We start from the raw sequence: 24,846 nt of genomic DNA on the forward strand, positions 1-24,846 counted from the left end.
GCGTGTGCGTGCGTCTTTTTGTATGTATATATACACGTACATACGTATGTGTATGCATTTCTAAAACACTTCACAGCACGGTATATTAATTAATGATTTATGGTAAGCCGCATATAGGCGTTGACTTGTAAAGGGTGACACATGCATGTAAAAAATGCACAGGAGAGCTGGAAATAGAATGCACGGCTGAATTAGCCGCGATCCATGGGCAATGCAAGGTGGAGTCCCTACTCTCTGTGCCTCTTGCCTGGGACAGATTGATCACTCCTTCGCAGCTCTGACTGTGAACCATGTTTCATTTGGGACTGGGGCCGAACGCACACCTGCACACAGGGGACTGCGGAGCTCCTACAGTGGTCCCATTCTGGCTGAAAGAGCGCCCCTGCTGGGCGGTGAGAGCGAGGGGCCGGGTAACAGGATGGGCCTCTGGGAGTGCTGCTGACACAGCCGTTTGCTCCCCGCAGAAAGCGTCCCAGGCTACCGGCACTGAGGCGAGCTGAGGCGTGAAATCGCCGCGGCGATCCGGAATGCACACGGATCCACTGTGCCTGTTGGTTTTTTTTTTTTTTTTTCTCTCTCTCAGACCCGGGAACAGCTGTAATGGGATGGGCGTGTTCCAAAAGTGGGTAAATGTTAAAAAGACAGGCGTGGCTACGGGACAGTCCAATCTTCTCTATTCATTAATTAATTTATTTATATTGTTCAGTGAGTTTGCACAAACACAGAAACACGCACACACACACACGCACACACTCACACGCATACATGCACACACACATACACACACACACACACACACTCACACGCACACACACACATGCACACGCACACACACATACACACACGCACACACAATGACTTCTATTGGATAAATGCATTCCAAAGCAGGCGGTAAACTGGACATCTGCCTACTGTTGATATTTGTGTGTCTGTACCTGTGTATGTGTGTTTCCACGTGTGTGTGTGTGTGTGTGTGTGTGTGTGTGTTTGTATTTGTGTATGCACTTCTGTGTGTGAGTTTAGATGGGTTAATTCAAAAGAAAATGTTGTTAAGATGTTAGACATATCTGTGTAGGAGCCATAGTCCAAATTAATACAAGCATGATGTATTGTTCAAAGTCAGCTCATAACAGCAGATAACAACTAAGTGTTAAGAACATAATCTAGTAAAAGCATAATTTATAATTTGGAACAAAGTCTTTTGCTGTATAGTAAAGCATTGGAGTAAAATAATGTATCGTACAGTATAACAGGAATTGCTGTTGGAGGAGTTTAATTCCTTTAACTACTCAGAGCAATAAAACATAGCCTATATAATACTAAATGATAGAAAAATATATGGCCATGCACTTACAAATATTTAAGCCTTTTATTTAAATGAATCCCTGTTAATTACATTGGGATGTAATACCTGAAACTCTGTGTAGTTTTTGTTTCCCTTGATCAAGGAACTGCATGGTGTGTTGGACTGTGTGTGAATCATTAAGGGCTATCCAGCGCAGTTGTTTGCAAAAATTATTTGAGTCTGGGAAACGATAATGGCTGTGATTAAAACACCATTACGTGAGCTGTCTGGCCTGCTTTGACTGCCTCATTAATCCATGTGGGGCAGAGAAGTCTAGTGTTACAGACAGAGATTTAAAGAACTTCCTTCAAGGATTTCACAAGAGCACATGGCTTTCTAAATATACACAGTGTATATATCACTTTCATCAACTCACGTTTCTACCTGCTCTGAACATAATAACTAAATTACTTACACAACCATTTAATTGAGGCGAATACACTCAGAAATTCCAGATGGAGGGTGCAAATGAACACAAAGCCTTCATCTAACTTTCCATATCAACACAATTTCTAGTTTCGAAGACCATCCAGTGCCATTGCTCTGGCCACACATAGAAACTCCAAACCAGCAGTCACCAGAGGTATACGTTAACAGTGGCCTACTATCCTAACTTTGTAATTCTGTGATTCAGCATCAGATAGAAAGTGGGGTAATCATGTTTCCTTGTTCACAAGAGCTCTTCCTTCAAAACACCAAGGCTTACGCCATGCGGTTGTCCCCATCATTCTACAGGTCACGCTGCTCTAAGTCAAAGAAACATTAAAGATGACAGTATGTCTACCCCCTGGATTCCATGTAGCTTTCTTTGGAACAAGGTATGCTTTGTTACGTCACCAACACTATACACATACTACAGATTTTACTTTATTTAAATGGAGTTGTTAAAGAAATATATGTTTTGACCACCTTGGTGCACAGAATTCTGACTGGCCTGGAAAAGGAGACTGCATTGCGTTTGTGCGATATCAACACAGCGCCCAGTGAACACCGCGAACAACTTTCCCTGGCTCAGTGGGACAGGATGTCAGACACATTATTGGGCCTATTTTTAACAGAGGCAGCTTCTCGTTCAGCCACCGAGAATAACGCGCGTCCACAGCGTGAAAATGCCCAGCGGCAGGCAGCCACGTTACAGCTTCTCATCCTTGCCACCGAGTGCAACAGGGGATCGGAATGCCAGCACAAGCGCGCAACCGCCGAGGCCCGCGCGTCGACAGCCTGGCGTCGAAGCTGCTTACCTTTCGCAGGGTAGCCGGGTGGCGGACTTTCACTTTCCCCGCTCACTCCCTCCATTGTGTTTCACCTCCCCCGAAGCGACCGCTGAGAGAATGCCAGGGTCGGAGCAAAGAGAGAGACCGAGCCTGCTGGCGGTTGGGCGCAAATTCAGAACTGCCCAAACGCAGACGAAGAAGAAAAATCTTCGACGAGCCAAGGTCCTGGTGCGCGCTGTCCGCGGCTGTTTTTATGAGACACGTACACTGCAGAACAGCACACGCCCTACCACGGAGGAGCACCAGGCCAGGACACTGGAGCTACTCTGGGACCTTCTTTCAGAGGCTGGCTAAAAAGATCCTGTGACGCTCTGTTTAGCAAAGGCGTCCAACAGGTGCCGGGGCTTCGCAAGACTCGTCAGTCCGGTCGCATCGCTTCCCCCACCCCCCACAATTCCCGCTAAGCCTGTCTCTGATTTTAACCTCCAGGCAGTCCAGTGCAGACAGGCATGTGGACATCTCGGAGTTATTTTTATTATTTTGAAATGCTTGCTGCCACACTGACGACATGTGACGTTTGTGTATCTTGCGGTTGGGTTGACGGTCTAAAATTGATCTCTCATAAGCGGCAAAGTCAGTTTCAATGCTCCAAGCTTATTAGCTTCAAGCTATGTACGTTGTGCATATTAGCCATGTGCATATTAGCTTCAAGCCATGTACAGTCAACACATGGCAGTTACAACCAATTTCCAAATTGTAGCTCTTTTGGGTTGTAGAGGACATATGGTTTTGGAAATAGATCCTACCAGTTTTAGCTTTATTAGAAAAATGTGTGTTATTCAAAACAATGTACATGGCTTTATTAGCATACATCATTAGTTATATGGTTTGTTGCATGACAAAAACACCTTAAAGTCGCACTAAACACAATGTCCACGGTAAAGAAGCATTCAACATCACTGAACACAAACATAATTTAAAGTTTCCACATAGCAAACAAACATGGAGATCTGGGATTGCTGGTCGTATGTAATTTTTCCTCCCATCAAAATAAATCATTAAAAAATGCCAGCATATTATTAAGCAAGTGGAAATCAAAATTAGACATCAAACTGAAACATTAACTTTCAATGCTTATTGGAGAAAAAACCATAACAAGCATTTGAAAAAAGTGCTTAATTAGATGTAGCAAGTGCACAGCAAGTCGATAGCAAGTCCAGACTGAATAATAGATTTTTTTCTTACTCTGGTCTTGTAATTGGTGCTTTGAAAGTATTTATCATGCAAGAAAATGTACAGTTGCGAGTATTCCAATCAAAAGAAGCACACTGTTCACTGTGAGAGGACCCTTGGCTTTGTAGTCTCGTTTTTTTTTGACAAAAATCATGTAATCTGGCAACCTTTCCATCCTGGATTGTTAGCAACTCATACACTGCCAGACATGCTGAAGTCTACTCCTGGTCACTTGGCGGATGCTGTATTTGGACCTAAACTGTTTTGAATGGCTCAAGTTAGTGTTGAAGTGCACATACAAGTTTTGGGGTAAGTAATCTTAAATGGTCAGGTCAGTGCATAGAAAAACCTTTCTCCAGGCCGACACGAAATAATGTCAAACACATGGGGAACACTGAACGCCCACCACCTCCCGGCATATATAAACAAACAAAAAATAAAAATGGCGGTCGAGTGTTTTTCTCAGTAGTCAGAGGAGCGCGGGACAGCCAAGAGATCTGTAAGCTGAGACAACAAAACATGCCAATCCAAGAAGGAAAAATTGGCTTTTTTCAGATATGCTACTGTTGATTCTGACAAGTCTCAGGCCTCAGTGCAGCTTGTCGTGAGCAGAGATCACTTGTCGCCACAAGTTATTTCATGCTAGTGCTTTATTTCTGCAGAACTATATGTTCCCTTTTTGCTCTAAAGAGCACTTTGGCCAAAAACAATGTGCTCATTAACATGGCAGAAGAAAAGACGCCCAAGCATTGCATTACTGTAAGTCACCAGTAGACTCTTTGGAATGCACATTTGGTCTGAAGTGCTTATGACTGTTCCAGTTCTTTTCAGTCACTGGGAGGAATGAAATTACAGCTGGGTGCCGTACACCTTATATAACCCAAATAAATGAACCACAGTTGCCAATGTTAACACTGTTGCACCTTTTTTTTTTACAGAAGAATGATGAAAGGAGCACTAAGAAAAGCCAAAAGATTTGTTTGGGAATCTACTCCTGCTACATATAGAAGACCAATGACAAATCTTTAAGTGCTTCTGACAAGTACTGGGAAATAACCTCCCTGCAGGTATGCTTTTGTATTTGCTGATTGCTCATTGTTAAGGGTCTGTAAAGTACTTATCATCATACATTTAAAAGGAGACTGATAAGAATCTTTGCAGGGAACAACAATTCACTGATCAGAATCAAAATCTAAACAGCAGTAGAGAAACAAAAGCTCCACAATAAAGAATGAAGCACGTTTGGAAATGTCTGCCATGATACAATATCTACTCCAAAATAACCAGTTCATTCCATCAGTTTTTGTGGTTGTCAGTAAATATTTCTGACAGTTGGTTCACAGGTTCTGTGGTGTTTTACTGAACCTTGGGTGATGGCTATGCCTCTTCTCATTTCTAATTGGTGTTTGGAAAGGGCCCAGAGGGGCTTATTCATTAGGGCTTGACAAATGTAAGCGGACTGTCAGTCACTCTGTCTGTTTAGGGCGATCCCAAGCGTCTGTGTGCACAACCCCACTCTCTCATGCTGCAGAACAGGAATGCCTTTATTCAGAAAACAAACAAAACCCCCTGTTTTAATGGGGGGGGGGGGGTGCCTTTACACACACACAGACATGCACACACGTGCACACACACACACACACACACACACACACACATGCACCCGCACACACACATACACACACTCACACACTTTTGTTTTGTCAATCTCTGCCACCCCCATATATCCAATTATCCTTTTGATTGTTAAGCACACAGTACCCATTAACTCAGTGGTAAATTTCCTGTTCAAGTACCAGTTAATTGCCAATGGTACAATAACTAGGACTGACCCTGGATTTAATCTGGCAACTCTCTGGACACACGTTTAATTCCCTCAGCACTGTTCCACACCATCGACAATATATAAACGTCTACCTCTGGCTTCTGTGTATATAAGGCACTATAACAAGTATCCTGTTTACAGCACCATTAGAGCGGGGTCCACAGGCCATCTGTGTTCAAACTCCTTCTTCCATAAAGAACCTTTGTGTGCCTGGCATGGCTCCCATTCAGAACAGCCAAATCAGCGCTGTTTGGAAAACTTAATTACCTCTCCACACTCTGTCTAAAACAGGCAGCGTGACCTTAAGAAAACTCCACGCTGTATGTGGAGACTGGCCGCAGACAGAAAGAGTCAGCACCCAATTGAGTCCGTGGGTCACCTTGCATGCACTCTGCGCAGATCTTCTCAGATACCTCGATTTTCCATACAGGTGTTTTTGTCCTCTGGTTCCTGCGATGCCTGGTCGTACGGTGAGCAGTACTCACGGCACAGTTTCACTGCATTGCAGTGACGGCACACATAGGCAAAGATGTTTGGTTTGTCATTGTTTTAACAGAAATATATACAAGCAAAAGATTCCAAGGCCAGACCCAGAAACCATTAATCTGTTGTTTAATGTGAATAATATGGCTCAGTTAACCACTCAAATATATGCATGGATAATAATAAAAAACAGATAAATGCACGATAACATTAGTCCAGTTACATAAATGGCACCACAACCTTTCCATGTCAGTTTTTGTTTTCCTGGCTTCGGTTCGGCAGTACGATGTCTAAGTCAAACTCGCACTTCTGCAGTTGCTGTTTAGAGAGACGAGCATAAGGATGAGTTTCAGTGAAGCTGTTTTTGAGAATAACTTCAAATATGAACTGCAGCATGATGATAACCTACATTTCACAAAAAAAAAAATGACAGAGGAGAGTCTGTGAAATTCAGCTGATAAAGTGTGTGGTCCGCAAGCAATATCTATTGCAAAAGTCTGAATTTCGCAATCTCGCCAGGTCCCACCAATGTGCCAAATATTGAACCCACACAGACAGTCGATGAAACAGAGTAGCATAGCCTGACTCTTTAAATGAATTGAACATTATTAAGTACAGAATGCAAAGTAATTTTGAGGAGGACAAAGGGAGGGGGGTAGGGGGTGGAATTGTTGACATAAGTTGTTCCACCAAAGATCCGCCTTCTGGCTTTGCAGTATTCCCAGCAGCGCTGGTTTCCAGTTTCCTGCCAATGAAATGGCTTTCCATTCAGGAAGTCACCCTGCATGTGGGAGGACTCTGTGAGTTCTGCAAGATGACCTTTGACCCCTCACCCTGTGGACAGATAATTTCTCGCTTGCCTCCAGAAATCCTGTCCAGCACTCGGCTTTGGTTTGGAGACCATCCATTTTTACTGCACGTTTCCTAGTGCACCGAAATATCTTTCAGCGATGCACATTTCCAAGCTAAAGAGCTGGATTGTGAACACATTGGCCAAATGGATGAGTTCAGTTGTTACTCTGGTGAAGGCACTTTGTTCATAAATATTATTTCTGGTGTAGAATTGGCTACATTTCAACTTAATGATCACTTCTTAATAGAATCCATGTGCTGTGTTCTCACACCAGAAATATTTGCAAACAAACAAGTAGCCAAAATAGTTTTATTATCAAGTTCAAGATGTTTTAGAAAATATATTGTAGATGACATAAACTGGCGAAAAGGAAAAAATAGGGAGTGCATAGACTGAAGGTGTTTTTAGAGGTTCTATTACCCTTACACATTTACCAACCAAATTCTAGTTGCATACAGCGTGGCTGCCTCTGCCATTGGTTCATTTAATCCATTAATGGTGAAAAATGAGCACTTCTGAGGAGCTCTGCTCTGTGCAAAATTACAAATAATGATGCATCCTATTACAACAAGCCCACTTCTCACACCTCTTGTCTTGTGAGATTTTGATTTATAAAGCAAGCTTCCTCAAAGAGAAGTAATCTATTATGCAAAAACCTAATGTCTTATGGTATCCCTATGCAATTGCATATAACCCGAGACACTTGAAAGCATGCAGGCATTGTGCACTGGCTTCCTTGATGAGTCCATAGTGTGAATAAACGGACGGTCAACAGGGACGACACCAGCACCACATCCATCGAAGCACACCAGTATTAGCTGTATTCTGCGATAAAAGCTGCTATATTTCCATGTCTTTTACAAAAACTGATAAATATAATATGCTGTTTGTGTGTGTGAGGATTTCTAGAGTCATTAATATAAAATTATGAGGGGATCAGCACAGCAGACTCCCCTCTTAAAGAGGCTCATAATCTCTCAAACTAATGAGAGTGAAGGCGAACCCGATTACTGGGAATGGTGGGAGTCTTCTGCTTGCCGTCTGACTTACAGTAAAGGGCATGAAGCTGATGGATTTTTTTTTCCTTCCGAAGTTGTTTCCGACATGCAAACACTGATAAATCCCTGTGGTTAACTTTTCTCCTTGCTCCTTTGCTCTGAAAGGACATTCTGTTCCGGGCAGACCTGCTGGTTGAGTTGTAACTGAGGTGATTTCTTTGGACGATGTCACTGAGGCAGCCAGAAAGGAATCAGATAGCTGCCTGCCCGACTCCAGCTGAGGAGAGACGACGATAAGGCCAAGCCCCGGGAACAAGCTGGCATGTTGGGGAAACTGCTACTTCCACACACAATGCGCCCCTATGTTGTCTGTCTATCAGCCTGTCTGTACGTCTGTTTGCCCTTCTCACTTCTAAATTGTCTCACTCCATTCCTCCCTTCCTTCCTCCTCTCTTTATCTCTCTGGTTTCCACCCCCCTCAGAGTGTGTGGGAGCAGGATCTTTGGCAGATTTTCTCAGCAGGGAAGCCGCACAAAGCCGTGCACAAACCAGAGCGCAGGCACCTCTAAAGCACACTTATCTCAACCCCGTTGGCAGTGTGCAAAACCAGCGCCAAATCCCAGGACTGGAGAGCCACAACGTTGCAGCATAAGGACTCGACCTGCACACATAAACACACTGAATGACTCCTTAATGACCTTTAATTCACACTTACTGTCTGGCTTTGAGAGGCTTGCCCTTAAAACTGCTGTAGATTTCACATTCCAGAATCGCACAGCTTTTGTAAATTTTATCATGTGACGTGCTTGGACCAATGATTGTGCACACAATCGATTCAGCGCAAACAAAACACACAGTGCCAAGTTATTAGTATGCAACAAAAGAGAAGACCCAAACTAGCAGAGAGAGAGAGAGAGAGAGAGAGAGAGATTACTCAGCAAGCCTAAATCATGTCAAAACAGCACTTCTGCCCAATCTTTCACAGATGCTGTGCTTTAAGAAATTCAGGAATGTGATGGACACAGTAGCCCCAAATTCCTGGCACGCCGCATGGCTAATAGGCTTTTCATTCTCCTGCAGCGGCAGCCACGGAACAGTAATGACTTGTAATTCATGCCATGTTTTCAGACTCCCGTTTACTGGAAAACGTCTGCCCCAACTCAGAGTGAGTTCATTTAATCAGATATATACCTCAAACAGCTCTGTGAATGTAATTCCACCGACATTTGAAAGTTCATTAAGCAAAAAAAAAAAAAACAGTATAGACTTTGTCTCACAGAATATACTCTGTCTGTAATGGTTAAACAAACATGCATACATGCATGCTCAGAGCTGGGAAAGATAAAATACTCTACTAAGAGAACAGAGTTCACCTACTGACACCCAGGTGTGGGAACCAGATGAGAAAGCAGGAATGCAGATAGACAGAGAGACATGTCTGTGTTTACTCTAAAGTATTTCATTCACTGCTTTTATTTACTCAGTTAGAGCAGGATATGACACAAAGGTTACATCACTGGACTATGGTCTCTGCACCTGAGGGTTATGGCAAACGACCCTTCAGTCAGATGACATCCAGCAGCATAAACATTCCTGTGATCTGAACTGTGATCCACCCTGGCTGAGGCTTTTCCATTCAGACGTACGTGTAAAAAACACGGTCTTTGCTCTATCAGCCCGAACTTGAGAGGGCAGAGAGTGCCCCCATGTGGTGCGTGAGATCTTGCCTCCCCCCCAGTCGAAACCGATTGGCTCATAAAGGCGGGTTGGGCTGGGAACCCCCGGGGGGTGACACACAATGGGCCCGAGTCGGCCCAGTGCATCCTGGGAGGAAGTGAGCTAATAGCCAGACAACAGAAACTTGAGCAACTTCCATTTACTCAGAGCCAGAGCACATTCAGTGACTGTGCTGGTGCACTTAGCAATGTCTCATGTTCCACATGACACAGCTTTCGGTGTGTGCACACTGCATACTCTATTCTCTGCTCTACACAGAGAACAGAGTATGCAGTACTACTTTATATAAGACTATCTAACCCTCTCCCCCTCAACCCCTTCCAACATTGCCAAAGGACAAATGTCCTCTTTGAGGGATCTAACTGGACTGGCATAGGCAAGGTTATTATAAAAGTACAGATGTTGCCTTTGGCTCTCAGTTTGTGAAGGTGAAACAGGTTGGAGGAACAGTAGCATGAACTCGGTAGGAAATGGGTCATTCAAGCTGAAATAAATATTAAGCACAAGTGTACTTTTACAATGTAACAGTAATGGTTGCTGTGAGTGCATAAATACACATTTTTTCATTGAGAAAACAGCAGAACAATTCTCTGATTCAGTGGGTTGGAAGCACAAAGTCTGTTTTCTTTATTTCTGGCATGTGCATTGATTTAACAAGCCAGATTTAATTTCTTAATTTACTTAGATCATTCTTTTTGGCTCAAGGCAGTGTTTACAGGGAACCACCCTCACATTTATAGATATGTAATTCCGACATGACAATTTGGAAGTGTCGGCATTTCAGTTTATTTTCCAGCAACAGCCTTGGCAAGGAACGGAAAAACAAATGCAAAACTCTGTAAGCTTTATAAGGCTGTCGTGGCCAATGTGCAGGCTAACGAGAAGTGGTGGAAGTTTTGTTCTCAGCTCATCCCATAATATCTTAAAGAATATACATTATCATTCAATTTGTCTGAGTTCAGCAACTCAATAAATACCTTCCCCCTCTCTCTCTTACTATTCTCTCTTGTTCCCTCACCTTTTCTGTCACATAGAGACACCCACACAGCTCCAAACACACACACACACACACACACACACTTTGAAAAATACCAACTGCTTCTCAATTCAGAGATTTCTGAGTGTATGTGTGGTGTATCTAACACACTCCAGCAGTGGGAGCTGCTTTACTGGCTGGGGCCTCAGAATAGCCACACCGTGTGTCTCTCTCCAGAGTTACAGTCGTGTGGAAAATCTGATTAAACGCCATCATTCAGAAGGGAGCCGGGGGCCGGTGGGGGGGTTGTCAGAGTGGGGTACGGAGCAGTCAGACATCCATGGGCAACCGCGCCTCCCGGAAGACAGCGTTGGGATCCGTAGGGCAGCGCTGGGAACCAGGCAACGGCTTCTGACATGTGCTGTGCACCATGGGGCCATTTCATCGCCGCGGTTCCCCCCGACCACCACGTTCACGTCACACGACAGTCTGTAGACCCCCCCCCCCTTTAATTACAGCGCGATACGTCTTCAAGACAAGAGCTTTTGAGGACCACGGCCGTGCCAGCCGCACGCTGTCCCTCTGTTCTCATACGCTCCCCTCATAAATAAGCTGTGAACACCGACAGCGTTGCCATTATCCCTGGGCGAGGCAGAAGCGGGCCGGTGTCACCCTCTGTGGGTGACGGTTGCCCGGACGACCGGAAAGCCTGTGGAATCCTGAAGAGAAAGGCTGAGAGGGGTCAGGCCTGCAGCAGGCGCTGGGGAGGACCATGCCAGGACAGGCAGCTGCACGGAGCTCAGTCCAGCAGGGTGTGTAGCAGTCATGCCATGCCATGTAGCATGGCTGCCATGGTAACTTAATACATTTAACATAAAGTAATAAGTCACCTTAAAGGCACTTTGTACAATGTTAGTGCAATCATTTCAAACAGATCTCTTATTTTTTTACTGCACGTTCAATTCAAGATGGTGTAATGACAGCTAGGTATCCAAGAATATTTGCTTTTTCAAAGGTAAGCCCACAAGCCTAAATAGTGACAGGATAGGTCTGCAATGGCAACAGCTTTGATTTAAGAAAAACATATATGAGCTATGAGTAACGTGAGTTATGATTAAAGTGCAAGCCAATTAGTATCTGATTCAACTGTAGAAATGATACCTTTGAGGAGAGGGTGATTCAAGCATAGAAACGATACGCTGTGTCAACTTCACCAACCTGTGGGACAATTGAGAGATAGGACAAAGGAAGGGAAGCAGAGGAATCTTCTTCCTGTTTGGTCTGCAAGCAGACCAGAATGCAACTATCGCCACTGAAATCAGTCAAAGTGACGCAACCACAAAGCAAATTCCACTGGGCACCAGGCTCACTTAAAGTTAAGATTTCCAGCCGTGGTTGACTCAGTGTGATTACACAGTATATTGTAGAGCACTCAGTCAGCTGTGAACAATCCCAGATCAATCAATAACCGCTCAGGCTGAGAGAGGGATGGAGATGATAGTACCTCTGAGGAACAAGATGCCAACAAGGAGGGGACAATAAAAAACTGCTATCAGTCCACCTGCAAGAGCCAAAAGTGATGTTTTCTACTGGGTCAAGCAATGATGGGGAGGCAGTTGATTGCAGTGGTAGACAGGGCTGATACAAGCCTCTGACATCATTTATGCACAGACTCACAGACTCATTAGCCTACTCCTACCTATAAGCTCATAAAAAAGGAAATTATTTGGAACTGGTGTTTGGACTTATTAAACTCCCATTGAAAGCATTCATAAGATACCTCATGGCTGTAACAGGCAACGTTAGCTGCATTCGGGCCTTGATGCTAGAATTCAAGAAAGAATTCCAGCTAATATAATATAAAATGACACTCCCTGACAGTGTGCTAGTTTTTGCTTAATGAGACATAAAAGATCTTTTTGGCAGGTGCTCTTCTCTTCTCACAGCTTGTGGAAATGTGCAGCAGACACATCCAAAGAATGGAGAAGTGCCATTAAATCATACGGCAGATTTGCTATTGATCCAGTCTGAATAAAACATGGGACAAAGTGATTCCCCAACCAAATCGGCTGCACACTCTTCAGGTTCCCGGATCAGATTTCACTCTCCGCAGAAAGGCTTACACAAGCATGCATCGCTTTCTATCCACATTCTTGTCCAATAACTGCCTCACGTTGGTTTTTATCAAAAAGGGCCTGTGCTGTGCCAGCTCCATGCGGATGTGTGAGCGGCAGCTGTCCCTGTCTTTGTTATTCCTCCACGGACACGTGGAAACTGAGCTCGGTTTGCAAATGAAATGGCGCAGCTGCTTAGCGCACGCCTCCAATATCAACAAACAGGCTTAATCCCAACACTACTGCTTAAGCCCGGCGGTATAATCAGCTCAAGTCATTTTCAGTGCAACCCGTGATTATCATTATTACGCATTTCCTCAGCAGCTACCCCATTCAAGGTGACTTAGCAGTTAAAATTGTATGTTTACACTTTCTGTGATAAATTAAACAGTTTGATGTTTAGTTAAACAGAGTTCTTCACCACTTCACCATAGTCCTACAAAAAGTTAATAAGGTGTTAGCACACACTTAACGCTGTTCACCTCTGGTGTAGGCCTCGTGCAGTGTTTGCTTGTCACTTAGTCAACTTTCCCAACTCAAACATAGTGTAATAAGTGGTACGTTTGACAACAGGTCACATTTTAATTTTCACGAATTTTGTCAGTTGAAAATCTGTGGTTTCCCCAGCAATGCAGTAGCATTAATCTTAATTCTTTTTTTTTTTTTTGAACGGGGGCGTGGGGGTCATGTCAGTTTGCCAGGCCCAGAGAGAGGAGGGTGTGGATTCCTGAGACTAAGCCAGACTATTCAAACACAGGGGTGGATCTGCAAACAAAACCGGCACATTCCTGTCTGCCCTCCCACCCCCGCCCCTCCAACCCCAGCCACCCCCCCACCGCGCCCCACCCTTCCAACTCCAGAGAACCCGTGCCGCCAAGCGCTGGGGGTCTGGAAGTGTTTAAACGTCCAAACAGGTTACACATGTGTGAACTGCTGCTGATGAAACACTGGTCCCAGTGACACCCAGTACGGCTTAATATCAGACCTGAACCCCACCGCCTGGGGTGCCTCCGTCCGCCCATAGAGAAAACGCGACATCTCTGGCAGACGCAGCCAATCAGACGGATCAAAGGTCAGCAGACTAAAGAACCCATTCTGCAAACACTTGAGAAGAAGGAGCCCCTTTTGTCCATATAAGCACACTGGCACTTATTTCAAAGTTTACTAGAGGTGGAAAAACTACCATAAGTGGAATGAATGCCCTGATATAAAACTGTAGTTCTTTCACCCACTTTAACAGACACATAAAGAGGGAGCTGGTAGAGCAGTTACCATGACAAAACTAGAATGAAGTAATGTGATACACTGAAAGAGTTGTATACTCCCTGTACAGAGTATGACTGTTTCCCAGATGTCAGATGTAAATCTCACTTCCCACCAGCGCCACCCAGTGTTATCAACACACCGCATCTTATGCGAACCGATTCCATTTAAAGAGCTGTTCTCTTCCCTGCCAGATGACAGGCACGGCATTATTGAAAGGGAAGGCCATGATCAATATATGTGTTAGAATGTTCGGTTTTAACATTCATTATGTTTCGGAATTGTACATCACATGACTTCAGCCTTGTGTCACAGTTTCCGGTCTGACCCAGCACCACAAGATTATATCCCCCTCCACACCAGTGAGCCCTAATTTCCCATTGTTTTATAACTGCTGTGACTATGTTTGTAGGGCAACTGAGCATGTGTAAAATTATTTGCTTTCCCTTACAGTACATATCCGTATAATATATTTCTCTCTCTCTTTCTCTCCCTTTCGCTGTCTCCCTACTCAGCAATGCCGTCAGGATTCAAGTATTTGGGTGATGTAATGCTGGGAGGGATGGGAATTTTTTTTCTTCCCCCATTCTATCCAAAAGTCTACCGGTCTCTGCGCTGATCTTCCTCCAGCTGCTCAGACCTCTTGAAAAGGCAAGTCTGTTTTTAGAACTTATCTTCCATCCTCACTGATTAAAGTATCGTTTAAAAAGGAAATCATAACTTATCATATGTCTGCCGCGGTTCAGATGGTAGCATTCACCACTGGCGTGAAAGGCTGAAGTGATTAAGAGCACAGATCAGCCTAGCCGCGCCTCCTGGGTGTTCATAAACTACAAGTAAAAGCTTCCATCCCATGGCCTGTTTTTCAGATTGACTGCACAGTCCATTTCTTAAATTATAAGGCGTGTGTATACCCAGAGAGAAAGCCAGGGTTTGAGTGATACAAGTCAAGGTTAATGCTGTACAATAACTATGAACTAGATCGTATAATGCAGTGATGTACCATTGCCAAAGAAAACAATTCAGTTCCCTACAGACTGAATAGGATTCTGCTTTCTCCATGATTCTTTCCAGTCTGAAACTGTACGAAATCCCAGCCAAACATATAGATAGCTCAATGAGGTGTAATATTTGGAGACAGTATATTGTTAGTACATAATTAACAATAAGTCAAATGAACTCCAGCTTTAAGATTTGGGCTCCATTGTCTGACAGTAAAAAAAAAAAAAAAAAACTAATCAATTCTCATTAACCAACGCAAAACTGAGTTTTGTACTTTGCTTTTGAGCAAATTATTACATTAATTGCCAAGCTTATCAAAACTTCCAGGAGGGACACATTCAGGGACGATGGGACTGCTGACTTAAAAATGGCAAAAAATGCAAGGCTTTTTATTGGGGAAAAAGTCCTGTGGATTCTAAAGAAATCTAAAAAAGAAAGATGATTTCATCAGTATAATGTTTTTGCTTGGGTGAACTCAAGTGGCATACATCTGCAACGGGGTGATTCTACTGCATTTGCAATGTCAGTGCTGTGATGAATCTTAATGCCAAAGCTCCACATTCGTATGCTGAGGAACAGGGAACAACTGGCCAGGATCGGATTTCTGAGGCCCCCAGTGCCACAGAAATTTAGCTCCGAAAAAAAAGTTCAAGTTGGGTTGAACTTTTGCCCAGCTAAACTGATTAGACATGCTATTAAAAAGACTTTATACAGACACATCTCCTCATAAGGGAAGGGTGTTTCAATAAAGCTATTTCTTTCCACAATGAAAAAACCCCTTTTGCCTTTATGGGGACTGGATGCCCCTGGGACCGGCTTTGTTGGACGGTCCAGGCTTTGGAAGTTAGCCACATCTGAGATCTCTTTCCCCATCCAAGATGAGGAGTGCCCCGTAGGCGTGTCAGCGGTCTTCACTGTTCGCCTGTCCACAATGGCCGCAATGTGAGGACTCATCATCCAACAGCTTCCCTGACTGTGTGAGAACGTCAGAGGCGCTGCAATGCCCTCTGGGGCTCGTACCAGTTCTGACTGCTGCCCTCTCGGTTTTTAAGTGCAGCTCATGCTAGCCCATTACAGGCTGTGCACGTTACACAGATGGACTACAATCAAACACTGAGACGCTGCAGTTGGAATTTAAAAAAAAAAGTTTCCACATCGTATTAATCCTGTGTCTGTCAATTTTGGTCATTAAATAGACACTGACCTGAGGTTGACCTCAACATTGTGGTAACATTTTAATAACTCAAAAGTGTGCCACTACAATATAGCTGTTAATAAAACACTCTCCAGATAAAATCTCAGAATTTCCTGGAAAAGGCTTGTGTGGGTGCACTCAGGAAGCTGTCCCACAGTATCTTTTCCACCAGCATTGTAAAATATCAAACCCATTTTAAATGTGTGTATGCATTGCATAACAGTACTCACATGTATAGCATATACTTATTTGGGTTAAGATAACTTAGTCAATAGGCAGGGCAGCAACAAGTACAGAAATCAAACCTACAACCACTGACCTCATTTTTATAAACCAACAGTACACAGCGCAGCCTGTCCTCCCTGTAGTGTTTCTTTATAAATCTGAATGTTCGTTCTGTACTACAGCAATGATGCAGCCTGCATCTAGCTCGGCAGTAGGGTACAGCAAAAAATACCTTTTGTTCTACACAGGCCATATTTAGAGAGCGCAGAGTGCCGTGGTTCTTGGTTGCGTGTGTCTGTCGGTACGAAGAGCAATCGGCTGAAATGCCCCCACAGAGGTTAACCTGAGAACTCTGGCTGTCGTCTCCGTAATCACTAAAACATGTGCGGTCAGACGACTCCTGCGCCGCTCGGCTCGGGGATAAAGCGGCACATTGTTGCGTGCCCTGGGAAGGGCAGGGAGACTCCTGGGGAGGAAATAAGGCGGGAGGCCAACGTTCAACAAAGCGCTGGACGCAAGGGCGGCAGGTTCTTCGGTGGGAGCCATGAACTATTGTTTACGTCTTGGCAGCTTCCTCTCTTCCTGTCATTATGTGGACGGCCCCTCCAGGAATGTTACCCTCACCTTGTTTTTTAGGATGAGGGGTGACACAAGAGCTCAGAACAAGTCAGAGACCACTGAGGAGGGGGGGGGGGGCAGTGGTTTCCCCAGTGGTGAATAGGTCTCCACACGCTTATCCTTGATTTCTTAAATTGATTTGCCTTATGCTAAGTAGGAAATCCAGAGAAAATAACATTTTTAGGTGTAGGGATGTAAAAAAAAAAAAAAACCCAGCTATTCAGGGTCATATGATATCATCTCTAAGCCAGATGGACTAAGCTAGCAGGCTAGAGTAGCTAATTAAATATATTAACAAAACCATTAGTAGGAACCGTCAGCAGATGTTATGACAGTGTGACTGAAGAAATATCAAATAGATATGTCTGTATATATTTACATCATGTTTTTAATAATGTCTGTCTGTATCTGATGTATCTTGTGTATGTGTGAATTTCTTTTAGTGTGAAAGCATCCTCAATTAGTGAGACACTGAGCGTTATTTTCCATGAGAAGAAATCACATCAATACGTAAAGCTTATTTATCTCATTGTGTGAATCGTATGGCGGTCCAACCAACAGAGATGAGCCAGTTCTAAAGGTTCAAAAGTATCCACACAGGAGTATTCATTTTGCATTATCCAGGGGTCCCTACATATGTTTTGTCAATGTTATGAGTCCAGTTCATTGCTGACTACCTTTGGTCTCCAGAAAAATTATGGGAAAGGAAATGACTCATCTTAAATGGCTGCTGCGTAAATCAGTGGAGAGTCTTCCCTGAAAACTGACAGAATAAGACCTGTTAAGGAAGGGCATTCTGGGAGGAGAGGATAAGTAAAAATCTTCAGCTCTCATCTTAAAAAGCGAACAGATTCCCTCGGTCACAAGCACATCAGCTTTGAACTCCCACTTTTTGTGTAATATGGAAATATGGAAGTTTCCATACTAAACCACTCATGTAATTGAAACTTTGCAACACTTCAGATGAATAAATATTACATTTCCCTGTAGGGCTCAGAGCACAATATTACAAAGTGAGTGTGCCACAGACAACTGAATATATAATAATAATGATAAATGCGTCAGTAAAATACCTTTGCACATCTTTCATTCACCAATCGTCAATGACAGTGAATATGTCGGCAATTTACTTACAGATACTGCCTTGAGTATCTACAGTCTTCATTCTCAGGAGAGGGTGGCATTCTGTTGTGGCTGATCTCTTATTGTCGCATCACTCATTCTCAGCTCTCTCCAAACTTGCATTGCAGTCACTTGCATGGCATGTTCAAAATGTGCCACATTACTTTCATGTTCAAGTCTTTTGAACAGACCCGGCTTTCGCCCTTGTTATTCTGAGCACAGCAGACTCAAAAAGTCAGCCGTTTCCTCCAGCTAACGGCCACACACAAACACACACTGGGCTGTGGATCGGAGGGTCGCCAGTCCCGCCACATGGATTCCAGTTGAGCACCCAAACATCTCAACTGATACTGAACCACACTAGAATGCGCACTGTGAGTTGGACCTGGCGTGTATCATGCATGACTTAAAACGACGTAACCAGCCTGTAAATGCAATAAGAACTGCCAAACACAATCTCAGACTGGTAGATAACAATAAAGCTTTCTACATGTCAGAAGCCAGCAAACAGCAAAATTATTCTGTAATACTCAGTAAATTGCATGTGCGTCACTGAAGATAAATTACAGGCAACTTCAACGCACAAAACTCAGGAAAAAGCTGAGGATTACAGGAAGTGTCTGTAGTTAGGAGAATTTCAGCCATATTTACTGAGATTAGTCGCTATTAATACCCAAATTTCAACTAAAGGCATAGCTTAATTAACAGTTAAGTTATGCGAGGGGGATGCAAATAGCTTTAGAACACAAAAAAGCTTAGAATCGGATAAGAACACAGAGGAGGAAAATGAACTTTTTGATGAACCAATTAAATTGCATTGATATTAGGCATACTGAGGGATTATCAGAATCTTCCTCTAGCTCATCGCAGCTTAGGCAGTAACTGCGATTAGCTAAGCAGACCGTCTGGAATTCATAATATACAGTTAAGCTAAATCTTAGTCTTTCAAGCTGATAGGAGACTGATAGTTAACTACATTCTAACAAACGCATGTCCTGCAAGGAAGTTTTGAAGGAGGGACAAAGAAACTTGAAGGCACATTGCATGTTAGCATATTTTCTTCTGGAAATAAATTCATTCATTAAAGATATTTTTTTAAAGCATTTAAAATACCACTGTGACCCCATTTGTGTTCATTTATAAGCATTCTCAGTTCTACAAGAAAGCTTTTTAATAAAATCTTGCAGAACAATAAGCCTCCTTAAGCATTTATTTCTTGCATAAGTACTATTACGATTATTCAGCACTACTATTCATAAAAACTAGAGCACACCTGTACTGTACAAACCATTGGAAGAGTCATGATGTTACAAAACAATTCAAACACAGTGAAATACAAGTGAAATAGCTCTTACCACAGAATCCTCCATAACAGTAAATGAGAAGATGAGATATTTTTCAACACAGGTATTCAGTGTATGTTGCATTGATTCAGCATTTCACAGTAGCAACAACTTTTTATTCTATTTGCACATTACAGTGTCATCTCCTAGGGTTAATCATGGAGGCTAATTTCATTTTCAATGTATTCCACTCAAAAAATGAATTGAATTTAAATTCATGAATTGAAAAATCTTAAAAGAGCATAATAACCATTTTCCAGTTTGTTAATTGTAATTGGTTTTGTTGAGTGATTCAATTAAAAATAAAACTGCCCCCAACCCCGCAAAGAGTGATGGTTTTCCAAGTAGAAAAATAGGAAATGTAGTCTAAGAAAGGGGCAATTTGTTTGTTGGACAAGATTCTCCACTAAAGAAGCTTCTCTAAAGGATGAATAATTTTTGAATGTTTCCAGAGGACCCTCCAATATTTCTATTGGTTCAAAATCTGATGCTCCAATTTTCGTTTGCCTTAACTACAAAATTAAAGCAGTTACTTATTGTATTCATTTATTTTCTCATTAATTGTTTCATTACATAAACAATGTCTTTCTGCTGTTCACATAAATCAGTCAACCTTTGCATGTGAGGGAAAGTAAGGAAAACTGAGGGCCAATGGGAGCCATCAAAGAAATACATTTAACAAAGTCCTGAAAGTGCCAAAAGCCTTGTGCTCTGTGCAGTAACACTCACTCCAAAAAAGGACATTCTAACCAGAGCCTGAAGCCCCACAATGCCTGGGGCAGGGCAGGGGACTGTCACTCCATCCCCCGCACCTAATGTTTGTTTAAGGACGTGCAGTAAAAAAACCAGGATGTTTATGGCAACCCGGCCCTGTACCAGGGAGGCTTTCCTCTCAAAGATACTCCAAGCAGCACTTCAACATAAACACAGTACCTTAAATATGGCTCCCAAGTAGCAAAGGATGTTTCAGACTAGAGCTATGGAAATTAAAGTTCATTTATAGCCTGCAGCCGCATTCGTAAACAGTCACAGCTCACATTTAAATAGTGAATAGAATAGAATAGAATAGACTACCTACATGTAGTTTCCGAAATGCAAAATTATTTGCTTTACCTTATAGAACATTTCCTTACAATAAATTGTTCTCTCTCTCTCTTTTTTCTCTCTCTATAAATATGGAAGAAATTTATGCTGTATGTACACATGTACGCACGTACACGAATATGTACCTGACCTATGTGTAGCTCCATCGCTTTATGTCTCTTCCTTCATCTTCCTTCATTGAATTAGTCAGTGTGAAAATGCATGAATTCATTTCACTTTCTTTTTATTTTAAGGTCAACAAACATTTTTCAAGTTATTTTCTACAGCTGTAAGTAATCATCCACTGCAGGGGGTTAGTACTGCTCAAGGTTAGATTCATGGACAGACAAGCAAGGCCTTTCATCCGCTGACCCTACGACAGGTCTGACCTCTCAGTTAGCACCACGGAGATACAAGAGGCTCCAATAACCCTTTCCACATTTGAAAGCTGTGAGGCTAGAGATTACTGAGCTGAAGGCACACGCCAAGCTGCTATTTAAAACCTCCACTGGTGCCTAAACCTCACTCTCAGAGTCCCATTGACGACACCTCCCGCCTTCATGCTTCTTAAGTCTCGTTTATGATCACTGTGGCAATGCAAATATTTCCCACGCTGCACAAACTCTGCCAACAGTCGCAGTTCAAGTTTCATTCCACAGCAAGTTTGGATTCCACCGCAAACATTCTTTTCTCTGAGCAAACTCGACTGAGACACGGTTCAGGTTACGCCTAGCTGCGAGTGCACATACTCTGCATTTGCATTGCCTCTGTTCTCCCGCTATAGGCGGGGAAAACAACGCAGACCTCAAACGCCATTTGTTGTTCTTGAAACACTTCAGCGCATTCTTCACGCGGCTCTACAGCAAGAGTGGGTGCAGTGGAGGATAGGGGGACATATGAGGTTTCCACTGAGCTTTAGTGTTCTCTAAGCACTATCTGAGCTTTGAAAGGAAGTGATGATGGACAGCAGATGCCTGCTTCTATGAGTCCTGCAGGATCAAGCTGAGGACTCTGGCTGAAGACACAGGATGAGCTCAGCAGAGCCTAGCATCCTGGCTACTACTGCCGCTATTTTTACTGCTACTACTAAAATGTCTATGTCTATGTCTATTACAATTGCTACAATAACCGTCCCTATGAAACTAAGACTGCTACTCGTAATACTGCTACTACGACAACTATTGCTACTACTGTACACATTGCTAAAGGAATGAAACAAACACTATTACTACTACAAATCATTATTATAATGCACTGCACAATGCCTTAAGGAATGTAAGTCTACCCTGATTTGATATGAACATAACAGATTTTTCTGTATTCCAATGGCACTCCTAATAAACATGTTATGACATTATCATTAGGTTATTGCACTGGATAGAAAAGGCTAAGGAGTGTGAATCTGGAAGGCTGTATACACATTTGAAACCCAAGTAGGAATGATGCAATTTAAAAAAACTTTGGTCATGTTTGGATCACACAAGTGCATCCACCCTTGTGATTACTCACCCATCCCTTTCTATAACAGAAACACGCTCTCTACTGCAAGCCCCTTAAAAACTCATTTCATGCCTTGGAGGATTTTGTTTCTCCCCCTTTTCCATAAGCGCTGACATCATCACTAGAAGAAGGTTCAACATTTGCATGTAATCCCTGACACACCTCAGCATATATGCCCTTAACACTGCTGAACGTTATATAAGCTCACGGGATAGCGAACGACGGAAGTGAGTTTCACGTGCAGTTCACAGATATGGTCACCATTAAAACAGAAGTACCTTGTATGTCAAACTGCAAATTTTCGTTTTTCTCAAATTCAGATATGTTTTATCACAGACACGATTAGTTATTGAAAACCTGTACCCTAATCCCGTGCAATAAGCAGCATGGGATATCTCCTGTTAAATAACAGGCGATGGAATTAACTCAGAGTTAAATTCCATGCAAGAATAATTATTGTGATTAGCGGATTTACTGCTTTTAAATGACATTTTAACAAAAAAATGCATATTGATGCAATAAATAATTATTGGCGGGTCTAAGCGATGCCCTTTCCTCAGGATTAAATTCAACATATGTCACATTTTCCAGTTAAGAAGACATTAAAGTGCAGCTACTAAAAGGCGTCTAGAAGCAATTTCCAGAGCTACTCTAAGGAATTTAAACACAGGTCTGTTTGTGAAATAGAAAAGGCTTATCTGGAATAGCTTTAAATACTTTGAGATAAGATTTTCACATCATGGAAAGTTTAAAATTAAGACCTGCAGGAAGGCAAGATTTCGGTCTCTTTCTTTTCTACCTATTCGGCGGATTACAAAAACAAAATATCAATCAATATTTTTAGCTTTGCATTTAAAAGAAGGGAAAATTCAGGGAAATGCAATTATGTACATGATTCTCTATTGTTTTCCCACATCCTCTCAAGACCCAGAAAATAATTTCACCCCCTGTCTCTGGTCTTAATCTCAAGAAGCATTTATACTCCTGTTCTGAAAACTAAACTACAACAGACATTCACTATAAAATAAAAAAACATTTTTGTACTTCCAAATACTTCCAGTGCAATATGCTTTTGTCATCCAAGATACTTTTAGGCTATTATGTCAAAAAGTTGTTTTTTTTTCTTTTTTTTCTGCCAGGTCTCAGGAGGATATTATACATCCTTACACATGAATACTGCACTGCAGGACTCTGCATGTTCAGTCACGGCAGTCGAAGCAGTAGCCCGCAGCTACGGACTACGCGGTCGTCACACACGCTCCGACACAAAATCACACGATATCAGGATGCAAATTAGCGCCGTGAGATCCGCTCGGGTTCATTCCGCTGATTCGTTTCATTTGTGCAGCAGAGCTGCCCCCGTTACGGATCTCACCTTAAACGCTCCTCGTCGGGATCGTCTCAAAGACACTGGTTCCAGGAAACGTGCCATTTCCTATATTTGAACAGAGGGTCTGAGGAAATGGAGACAGGATCAGGCAACTTCAAGAGGAACAAAAGTAACGGTGGAGCAATGCCACTAGATATTTCTTGTTTGTCAGTCAATGTTAGTGCCATTAAATAGCAATTCTGCATGAACACATTTCCTGAATGAATAATAAAATAAATAATGGTAACAGACAGCTCAGTTTCACACTGTTGCAGACAATTACTTTTCAAATTGTTGTTTTTTTGGATGACTGTTTAACAAAATAAATGTAGCAACAGAGAAACAGCTGAGGACAGGGATTGACTCTGAAACAATAGAATATAACTGAAAACATAGTAGAACTGCTGCTTCAAACACATGCGGCATCTATCTGTACAGTGATCAGGGAGCTATGGTCCAGATAAAGAAAACCTTTCTTCCTACTCTGCAAAGCCCTACAAAGTCATATCATAAAGCACAAGTTTCCTACACAAAAGCACAGTACATGAAACCTTCATGCCCATATTCTGCACATCCATTAAGTTAAACAAACTGTCTTGCTTATAGTTAGGTGAAAGCTAACCCTTTTGATATCTTGCAGGTGAGGGTTTTCAGAGCTAAGGTCAGGCCACAGGAGTTAGTAACAAGGCTGTGTTCACTGGTAAGATTTAGCTTAGTGTATACAGTTTATATGAATCTCAGAAGAGTCTGGGCAGGAGAGCTGAGGTCAATATTACTGACTGCTGATTGACATTGTGTGACACTGGCTGTTTCCTATAAATGTCCTGCCGCCATGTTCTCTTGAAAGGAGTTCCCCCTGGTGTGACGTCACACCAGATGATATCTTCACAACAGGAAGTGAAAGTCAGAAACAGCAGAGTGCTGGAATCCAATTAAAGAGATTCAGACAGGTAACTGATGTGAACCTGCCAGTGCCCTCCCGCCCTGCGTGTGATGTGCACGTGCTGTTTGGGTTTAGCAGGGCTGCTGCCTGCATTTTGGGTGGACGGTCCTTTAACTCGGGCGTCTGGCCGGCGACGCCCTCGTTCCACGGCCCCAGCCCCGAAGCAGCTGCACTGGGCCGTCCAGGCCCTGCGCACAGAGCGCGTCTCTGTGGCCTCTCCCCCGGCCTCGTTAGTCACGCCGCTCCAATTAAAACCCTCGTCAGCAGAGCGCAGGAATGCGGCCCAGCGCCTCGTTCACAATTAACGTGGATCAAGAGCTTCGGGCCCGCCGAGGCCCCTGGTATGTGTGTCAGCGTTCGGACGCGCTGCCGAACAATCGGCTTTCATCAGCTGGCGTTTTAGAG

General features: G+C 43.0%; 1 protein-coding gene across 13 annotated transcripts in view; it reads right to left on the reverse strand.

Moving 5' to 3' along the window:
• Positions 1-24,846, reverse strand: part of si:ch211-285f17.1 (sickle tail protein homolog) — a 170,390-nt gene that overhangs the window by 66,720 nt on the left and 78,824 nt on the right. The window contains exon 1 of one of the 13 annotated variants that reach the window (XM_064332796.1): positions 2,587-2,815. The exons of the other annotated variants lie outside the window; for them this stretch is intronic. Coding sequence (XP_064188866.1) covers positions 2,587-2,641 — 55 coding nt within the window. The 5' untranslated portion in view covers positions 2,642-2,815. Of the gene's footprint in view, positions 1-2,586; positions 2,816-24,846 lie in introns of those variants that run through there. 13 annotated transcript variants of the gene reach the window in all.

This window comes from Anguilla rostrata, chromosome 4, assembly GCF_018555375.3.
Source record: "Anguilla rostrata isolate EN2019 chromosome 4, ASM1855537v3, whole genome shotgun sequence".
In the NCBI taxonomy this organism is placed as follows: Eukaryota; Metazoa; Chordata; class Actinopteri; order Anguilliformes; family Anguillidae; genus Anguilla; species Anguilla rostrata.